The sequence below is a fragment of the Harpegnathos saltator genome, unplaced genomic scaffold (assembly GCF_003227715.2).
Source record: "Harpegnathos saltator strain DR-91 unplaced genomic scaffold, Hsal_v8.6 scaffold207, whole genome shotgun sequence".
In the NCBI taxonomy this organism is placed as follows: domain Eukaryota; kingdom Metazoa; phylum Arthropoda; class Insecta; order Hymenoptera; family Formicidae; genus Harpegnathos; species Harpegnathos saltator.
In genome coordinates, this window is record NW_020229992.1 from 42,501 (window position 1) to 52,500 (window position 10,000).

The 10,000-nt window shown below is 43.6% G+C and overlaps 1 protein-coding gene across 8 annotated transcripts in view; it reads right to left on the bottom strand.

The window, feature by feature from the left end:
* The window catches only part of NfI (Nuclear factor I), a 34,199-nt gene that overhangs the window by 17,926 nt on the left and 6,273 nt on the right, over positions 1 to 10,000 (bottom strand). For all 8 annotated transcript variants that reach the window (XM_025298130.1, XM_025298129.1, XM_025298125.1 and 5 more), the window contains 3 exons: positions 9,482 to 9,637; positions 1,939 to 2,130; positions 1,608 to 1,791 (listed from right to left, as the gene is read on the bottom strand). In XM_025298130.1, coding sequence (XP_025153915.1) covers positions 1,608 to 1,791; positions 1,939 to 2,130; positions 9,482 to 9,523 — 418 coding nt within the window. In that variant the 5' untranslated portion in view covers positions 9,524 to 9,637. The remainder of the gene's footprint in view (positions 1 to 1,607; positions 1,792 to 1,938; positions 2,131 to 9,481; positions 9,638 to 10,000) is intronic.

Here is a 10,000-nt window from a genome sequence, read left to right on the forward strand (position 1 = left end):
TACAGTCGACGAAATAACAAGAGAACAAATGATCAAATCAATCAAAGGAGCGGCATACTCGCGAAAGCAAGTGAGTTTAAAAGTGAGCCGAGTGAGATCAAAAGATACGACTACGAAGATCTGAAGTGATGTCGTTGAAGTTACGTAATCTAACACGATTACACACGCGTGTAATCCTCGGTTACACGGTTACACGGCCGTAATCACCGTCGAAAACGTCGATTAGTTATCTCTTTATCTCTTGCACCCGCGTGCAAACGAGAGTAGAAGTACTTATCTGTAAAATATCTATAATCTCGACTTGAGGCTCGTAAAATTTACCGGTTTGACGTTCGAAAATCAATCAAAACGCGACACGCGACGATTCCTCGCAAGTACAAAAATATTCAGGTATCCACAGTGGCATGAAAGAAAATCAACACGTATACGCGACAGCACCGTGAGCTCGCAAAAGATGTCCGTTGCCTATTTATTTATAGAGCGAGCGTACACAGAGCGGCAAGCATGGTCACGCGCTTGCGTGCACATTTTCTCTATACGTTCATTCGACACGTAAGATACGTAAGATCGACGCACGCAACGACACGGCAAAGTTAAGTATACGAGAGAGAGGGCGGTAGGGTGTAGACATTCCTTTTTCCTTTCTTCGTAAAATCGCTTCGTAAAAAAATTTGAGTCTTACAACACGCGACTTGACTCGCACATGGATAATGTAGCAACGTCGTACGGGGCCGACACGAAGACGACACGAGGACCTCAAGGACCGCGACGAGAACGACGAGTGTCGTCGAGGCTTTGTGATAAAAGAGAGATGCGCGCGCGCCGAAGAATAGAGAAGAAGAGAGAGCGTCGCTCTCTTTCCATTTCACCTTGTAGTCGTGTTGCACTTTTTCGATCGCTTGCATAACATTATGCTTGTTTGGAAGAAAAAGTTATCACGAATTCGCGTCACGAATAAAGCCTGAGATAAAGGATAAAGGAAGCAGACTGGGAGGGAAGAATCAGCAACGACTCGTGTGTTTACATCACACCAGTCGCAGCAGTGGCGCGCGCGCGCGCGCGACCATGACGTTGCTTTCCAAGCTTCTCGTGTTAGATTAGCGAACATTCAAATGAAATGCACTGCTAGCAACTAGTTGGAATGTTGCGAAAATTAGACCTATCGTTTGGTCAATCATGTCATGGATATCGTTATTTCTCTTTTTTCCTTCTCAAGTTGAGATTTGAGGATAATGAAATGATGATATGAATTAGATTGGACCTCTTCACGGAGCATCGAGCAAAGTGGAGTGTAATTTAGCTGACTATTCGCGAGATGGATAATGTACCACAGTCTCGCATAGTATTGTTACTCGCCCCGTTATTCGCGCGAGCGTGATGTCTCGCGCAGCAATGAACGAACTCCTTACGCTCCTTACGACGATGCGACGTAGTATGCTTGAATAGTATGTGCTCGATGCTCGCGACTCAAAAGGTTCGTGTTCGTGTCGTTAGCGCGAGACATCAACCTCGGTAGAAGATTAGATTAGAGATTCGATCGTCCGTCGGAGTCAGCATCGAATCAGTCGTATGATTTCCGATCGATCGATAGCTCGTGATGAAATTACCGTGACTCGTGATAAAATTAGCGAGATAGAGATCCAGTTCCCGGACGGAAACGTTGATGTGATAAGGATTGACGCAGAGGCCTGGCTGCGCGCATTCCGCGGTCTTCTCTAGTCTTTCTCCGTCCGTCGATTCCAGTGGAATCGCCTTGAAAAGGATCACCATGACCAGATCCAGCCTCCATACCTGTCTCACAGAGAAATCAAACGGTTCATCATCGTTGTTCATTATCGATTAATTTGTCGACTGAGTGAAAGGCGACTTCGCATTTGAGAGAGCCCGGCCTAAATTGAAAGTAGATGGAAATTCGTACTCGGTGTATACCGAACGTACCTTGTCCGCCTGACGAAGGCAATCGATCCGACGCATTTTGCCCTTCTGATCAGGATTGCTCAAAACACACATGGCCGGTCTCTTGCCCGTGATACTCAGTACAAAGTCCTCCCGATATTCCTGCGTGATATCCTTCCGTAGCTTGCCGAGAAGCCGCGAGGCCCATTTTTGCTTTACTTCCAGCTTCTCGTTCTGAGGAACGAAAAGCATTGTAAATTGCGTAAAACACGAGACAAGCCGAGAGAGAGAGAGAGAGAGAGAGAGAGAGAGAGAGAGAGAGAGAGAGAGAGCGAGAGAGAGAGAGAGAGAGAGAGAGAGAGAGAGAGAGAGAGAGAGAGCGAGAGAGAGCGAGGGAGAGAGAGAGAGAGAGAGAGAGAGAGAGAGAGAGAGAGAGAGAGAGAGAGAGAGAGAGAGAGAGAGAGAGAGAGCGAGCGAGCGAGCGAGCGGTCCCTGTTACTTCATGAGAGAAGTCGAGGAAAAGAGGGAAGGAGGGTAAGAGCGTAACGTGCGATGGCGATGGCGTTTGCCTTTTTGTTTGTTTGCGGAATATCAACAATGCATCGACAATGCAATTTGACAATTTGACGGCGATAATTGGAACGGAGCTGCTCTTGTCTCTGCTGCTACTTGATGTTGCCGACGACTATCTATAGCCTCGATATACCTATCGAACGGAGCGTCGAGACCGTGTCACTCGTGTCACGTGACATTGATTTGACACGGTCAAAAAGTTTCCAACACATCGAGCTCGACCGCTCGACGGACGTTCAATCTGAAAATTTCGTCGAGTTTGTAAAGTTTGTACGTCCCGAGCGAAAATAGCGACTAGCGACAACCTCGCGAAGAGGGACATCTTTCGGCGGACGATATGCAGCGCACGCGTGCGACCCTCGTCACACTCGGAATAGCAAATACACGCATGCATAAGATCCCTGAGAAATGCATTGAAAGCGCGCGGAATGCATCGGAGTACCGCGTGCACGCGCGATCTATCTCGCCTAGTCCGTTTTGTCATGCACGTACGCACGTCTGCACTCGCACTTCGTGCAACTTGGGGACGACTCGACACTCGCGCGCGCGACTCGCTGGACTACCTCCTTCTCACCTGACACACCCAATCACACATTTTCTAAAAATCACGCAACATAAATTGTAACGCGCTGTTCGCGATTGTCGGGTCTGCCTGTACGCATGTGCGCAAAAGCATGTCAAATGACTAATGCCAGTCGTGCCATCAGAGCATCAAATGCATCTCGTGTAACATTCAACAATTGGCGATTAACAGGTGACACAAACAGGTGACATTTTGACAGCGATAAATTTGACAGCGATACATTCGCAATCGTATCGTTTGCCGCCGATACTTTTCATTGGCGAAAAGTCTAAAATCTAAAATCACAAGTCCCCTGTGTGTCGCCGCGTCACCGGTCACCGGTGGCGGTGGCGGTGACACGGGTGGGTTCCGATATTTCCACGCGAATAAAATGTCAAGCACGTTCTTGCACGCGCCCTCGCGCGCACTCGCGAATAAAGCGGATGAGAGCGTGGTGCGTGCCGGTGCGTGCACCGTGCATTCGCGGTTTGTTCCGATACTCCGCGCCACGTTGGAGAAAGCGTCGCTTACGGTGCATCCAGCCAGTGCATGCCCGATATCAAGTATGCCGAATGCGACTCTTCGTTCTTTAACCATGTTCGCGAGAATTGTACCGAGAGCGCGCGTATACCGTGACATGCGTACGCACCGTGTCACAAGGTGCGGCGCGGCGCGGCGCGGCGCGGCACGGCACGGCGCACAGTGTGCCGAAAGCCCCGAAAAGTGGCTAAAATTAATTATGGCTGAACCAGGAAGGTTAGCCAAAAACTGATAATTGGAAATAGAACTGTAGCATGAGGAGTCATTTTTCTCGTAAAAAGGAAGTTGCAAAAATCAATGTTGCAATGAATTGTTATAAACAAATAACTAAATAATAACTGTAGAGCAAAACTGATTACGCTACTCGATTCTACGGGAAAAAATACGAAAGTAACATAATAGCGTAATAACTAAATAATATTGACATATTGTTTAAGTAAATAACACGTATATTTTTGTTTTTATATTTTTTTATTTTTGTTTATTTTTTTTTTGTTTTTATATTTTTGTATTATTTTATGATATATAGTTATTCACCATGCAATAAAACTTATCTTCCAAAGTTGGAGCTGCTAACAATTGAAGAACTTCTGTAGGAAAAGGATCAGCTTTTTTAACAGAAGTTTGTTTGAAGGACGAAATGACAGGGTCTGAGGAAAGCAAAAGTCTTTTAAATAAATCCTCGTTCATTGCGATTCTCGATATTTTTCGGGTATGATATTCTCTTATATCTCTACAATCCTTATTCCTAGTTTCTTGAGCTTCCTCAGAAAGAAGACCAATCGGTAAAATAGATGCTGATATTATGCTAGCCCCATGTACAAGTAATTTATGTACAGAAGCGGGCATAAAGTACCAGCTATACAAACGGACGTATAGTTGAGCTATCTCATAACAATAGGTACCAAATTTATATACCAAATTTATATACGCGCTATACCCATTACCTATAAGGATTCCCATTTCTACCTAGGAGGAGATTTCTGTCACGGTAATAAAATAGTTATAAAATAGTTATAAAATAGTTATAAAATAGTTTATATATATAAAAACAAAGCAACAAAAAATGTTTATTTTATATAACCTTTAGCTTTTATATTTATAATTTTCATATTTATATTTTTTATTGTTATTTGTTTTTTATATTCATATTGTTTATGTTGTTTATCAATTTATGATTTGTTTATTTTACGTTGTTTAAAAACTACAATTTTCCCCGTAAATGTTCACGGTAAACATTTTTTGTCATATACGTAATATATATGTTAAATTTGTGTTAATGTTATGTACAGAGATGGTTCTGCTACATATATAAGCTTTGTTGCGTTTCAGATATGTAACAAAAGTCAGATATATAGCAGAAACATCTCTGTATATAACATTAAACATATATGTTACATATTCGACATAAAATGTTTACTAGGTTGCATTATTAAACAGTTGTTATCGCGTTCGAAATAAATAAAAGTTTAAAGTTTGTGGTTAATTGTTAGTTTAGTTTGCCAACGTCATAAATTTAACTAGAGTAAATTATTTTGGTCGACAATTTAATTTTGATATGAATCGGTATTTCTACAACTGAGAGGATTTGACCGTAAGTGTATAAGTATGGACCGCTGCTCATAAAATTTATCATATCTTTGTAACCGCTGGATACCGCTGTTTCTACTTCTGTATAAACATTAATAACATCCTACCTTTGTTTTGACAAAAGTACAACGTTGTGGCAGATCGTGAATTTTTTGTATGCCACGAAATAGATGATAGACAGTATATAAAATATAACTTATTTACATTTAATTGTTATGTGATATATATAAGACTTTCTAATATTATTTTCCTTGTAAATGAAAGTAAACGGATCAGATATTAAACAGGAAAAGTCATTTTGATCATGGAAACTTTTTCGAAGCAAAATCAGATATATCATTCTGAGGATTATAATCGTGCTATTTCTTACATCTCAATATATATAACTTTCATTCTACATATCTTCGTTATACAGTCGAATTCCGACATACTTTAACTACAATTGATTAATTTTGGACCTTCTCGAAAAATATACTGTAAAGGAGAACCAAAAATTACGATTTTCATTTTTTTCTATTTTGGCCACGTTTAACGACTTTCGGCACACTGTGCGGCGGTTTACTCGCCGGACCGCTGACTCGTTCAAGCCAGCGATTTCACACGGTGCTTTACCCTCTTGCCTTTCCGTTTCTTGCTACCGTCGCGTCACCACGCTCTTTCACGAACATTGCGCGCCGATGTAGGAAGGAATAATAATAATAATATAATATAGTAAAATAATATAATAAGAATAATAATAATAAGTATTTGTGAAAATTTATGTTTATGTTTTGTCCGAGTGTTTTGTCAATTGCAACTGCTTGTATTGCTCTCGTTATCGCTGTAGATCTTATTCGACGAAAATTTAACGGCACCTGCCAAGATGGTTGCCATCGTCGATATCAAATCAAAGCGACGTTCGCAGAACGCAGGCTATATCCGTGCAGGCTTGTTGTCGTTCAATGATGAGAATAGCGCTATTCCATATAAGATATGTAGGATAGAAGGAAGAAAATTTGAGAGAGGGGGAGAAAGAGAGAAAATTGGGATAGACTGAGAATATATTTATTAATTTGGCAAGCTTCCCAGCCATGTATCTCTCTCTCTCTCTCCCTCTCTCTCTCTCTCTCTCTCTCTCTCTCTCTCTCACTCTCTCTCTCTCTCTCTCTCTCTCTACCTACCCTTTACGTTACTACGTTATGACGCGAACAAAGCATCTCCGCGATTTCTTTATTGGCAATTCCGAGAGCCATATAAAATGTTGTAAATATTACAATTCATAAGAGCGCCGAATATTTTTCTATGCTGAAAACGAAAATTGTCCAAAGCCAAAGTGGAAATATCACTATAATGGTACATCGTAAGTGTGTAAGTAAAACCGTCGACTCTTTCATCGTCAGTCTCTCGTATTATTCCCTCTCTCTCTCTCTCTCTCTCTCTCTCTCTCTCTCTCTCTCTCTCTCTCTCTCTCTCTCTCTCTCTCTCTCTCTCTCTCTCTCTCTCTCTCTCTCTCCCTCTCTCATTATATTGTGATAGATTGCACGCAAAGAACGAATCGACGCGATGAAGGAAAAGATATTCTTATTTCGACGTATCGTAGCATCGTAGCTTTTATGCAAAGTATTTAGATGATTAATAGTGGTCCTCTTTAAATACACAAATAATTAGCAGCATACGAAGCATATGGACCGGCGAGAAGAGAGAGAGAGAGAGAGAGAGAGAGAATGTCTGTGTGTGTGTGTGGTGGTGGGTGGGTGGGTGTGTGGGTGGGTGTGGGTGTGAATGTGGGTATGGGTGTATGTGTGTTTTGCAATTGCGTTTAGACCTAGTTGGACCAACGAGCCGGCGAAGATGACACAGACAAACGAAAGGGTAGAAAATGTGTACCGCTAGTTTGCATAAATTTAGGAAATACAGGGTAGAAAATCGATATCCGCATAGAGATTATAGATGGTGGTTGGTAGGCGCCGCGTAGCCGCAGCCTCCGTCGCGACGGCGTATGCGCTACATGTCTACGTCCTCCCCAACACCATTTTCGACCGCCCCAAACCGGCCATCCCTCCTCTTTCGATTCATCCCCATTGCCCAAAAGTTCGTATGCACTCGTGTAGCGGATACTTCTCTCTCTCTCTCTCTCTCTCTCTCTCTCTCTCTCTCTCTCTCTCTCTCTCTCTCTCTCTCACTCTCTCTCTCTCTCTCTCTCTCACACTCTCACTCTCACTCTCTCTCTCTCTCACTCTCTCTCTCTCTCTCTCTCACTATCTCTCTCTCTCACTCTCTCACTCTCTCACTCTCTCACTCTCTCACTCTCTCACTCTCTCACTCTCTCATTCTCTCACTCACTCTCTCTCTCTCTCTCTCTCTCTCTCTCTCTCTCCTCTCTCTCTCTCTCTCTCTCTCTCTCTCTCTCTCTCTCTCTCTCTTCTCTCTTCTCTCTCTCTCTCTCTCTCTCTCTCTCTCTCTCTCTCTCTCTCTCTCTCACTCTCTCTTTCTCTCTCTCTCTCTCTCTCTCGTGGGTGTTAGTACCGCGCGTGCTCCTTCCTCTCGATTTTCGCGACCCTTCCGCTCCACCCGTGCCGACTCTTTCCCGATCCTCTCTATCTCTAGGCCCTTGCACCCTCCGTCGTCGGGGCTACACGTACACTTTTCGCATACGTATGCTATCCCTCCTTGCTACGAGCGACATGCCGGGAAGCGCCGGGAAGCGCCGTGAAGCGCCGGGAAACGCTGAGAAACGTCGGGAAATGCGACGCGCCGCAGCGCACTCCCACCCTTACTACTCTAGTTTACCCCCGTCTATCTCCACCCATTGCTCACATTCTCTTTCTTTTGCTCCGACTTCCTACCTCTTTTGCTCATACTACTCGCTTGTCTCGGTCTCGCAACCCTACACCCGAATTGAAGCGGGCTATATCGCACTGCGGTCTGTCTCGGAATTAAGAGAAAACGACAGTCTCGTCGCGAGCGTAGTCTGGCTCGCGTCTCTCTCTCTCTCTCTCTCTCTCTCTCTCTCTCTCTCTCTCTCTCTCTCTCTCTCTCTCTCTCTCTCTCTCTCTCTCTTCTCTCCTCTCTCTCTCTCTCTCTCTCTCTCTTCCCTCTCTCTCTCTCTCTCTCTCTCTGTCCTCTCTCTCCTCTCTCTCTCTCTCTCTCTCTCTCTCTCTCTCTCTCTCTCTCTCTCTCGTTGTTTTCCATCCGTGTACTTTCATCCCCCCTCTCCGTCACAACTCACACAGATCTCGAACGTATATTAAAATTTCGCGTCACACACACACATACGCGCGCTCGAAACGTGTGTACACGTCGCAACAATTGTCAACAAGCTAACATGCTAATGCAAAGGATGCGGCGTGGAATAAAAATCTAGATAACTTCTTTTTTAGACAATCTGCTCACACTTACGTGCTCGCATCCTCATCTTTTCCTATGACCTTTCCCGAACCATACGAGCTAGCAACGAGCAGGAAAGATTTACTCGCATACCGCTCGAGTCTTCGCATCACGACATCACGAAACGCGAGTCGAGATTCTTTGACTTCTCGATGACTACTCTATTGTTCCAATTAATCGCGTGTGTGCGATATCAAATGAGAGAGAACATCCAACCGCGGGGAAAATTTTAAGATAAGACCAAGAGGACAAAACCATGCCGACTGGAAATGCCGATTCGAAATGAAGAAGCGTCAGAAAATTTCGTCAAGTATTTGAGTATCGGGATGATACTCATTCACGCTGATGCTCCTCTCGCGTTTCCGTCGAGAGGATCGCGCTTTTCACCGCGATTATTAGGATATTTATCCGCTTGTTGTTTATTGCAGCTACCGGACTGCTAAATGCGAGACTCATGATCCTTTAGAAAATAGGACGAAACAGTGAACGAGGATGGAAGCGTCTATGCGCCACCGGTTAATGCCAGCCGCTCTTCCGCTAAATACCGCAACATCGCGAAATTAAAATATTGATCGAACGCTGTCGCAAGGGAGGATGGGAATCACGGTGGAGAAGCAACGGGCCGACGATAGGCATTGCCAACGATAGCACGTTCAACGGCTGAATGGACGCGACGGACCGATAGAGAGAAGAGAGTTCACTCGGATATTTTATCGTTTATCGTTCGCTAAATCTTTATAATCGTTTAATCCATAGTGGACGTTCATAGCCAGCACTTTGAATTATTATTATTGACGGACGAACACACCGATTTATTTGCAGCTGTTACTTTCTTTCTTTCCTTTTCGTTTCTCTTTTCCTTCGACCTATATATAGTATCCTCGAGATAATTTAGAAACCAAAGAAGAGAAGAGAACAAGAAACAGAAGACATTCGAGTCGCTAATTTCCTCACCTGAAGTTCTTCTTTACACTGGCGTTCTTCTTCCAAACTCATCCGCTTTTCGTGTTTCTTATAGTATCGTCTCTTGGCGGCTTGTAGGTTGAACCATGTGTACGAGAAAGACTTCACAAACGGTAGAAGCGCCTCAATAAATGGATGGAACTCATCCTGCAATCATACAATGCAATATTCATTTCATTCTCAGTAAGATTTTTTACGCGCTCGTAAATTCCCACAGATTATTAGTTATTAGTTATGTAATTATTAGTTATAAACAAGGAAGACTCAACAACAGACGAAAGACGAAATTTAAATGATTCGTACAAATCAAATCATGTCTCTCTCTCTTTCTCTCTCTCTCTCTCTCTCTCTCTCTCTCTCTCTCTCTCTCTCTCTCTCTCTCTCTCTCTCTCTCTCTCTCTCTCTCTCTCTCTGTCGACAGGACAGGAAACTTAGGTTAGGTTTCCATTAACGAAACCTCGTTGAAAGGAAAGGTACGTACGTAACGTAAGATGAGCGAAAAAATGTCAA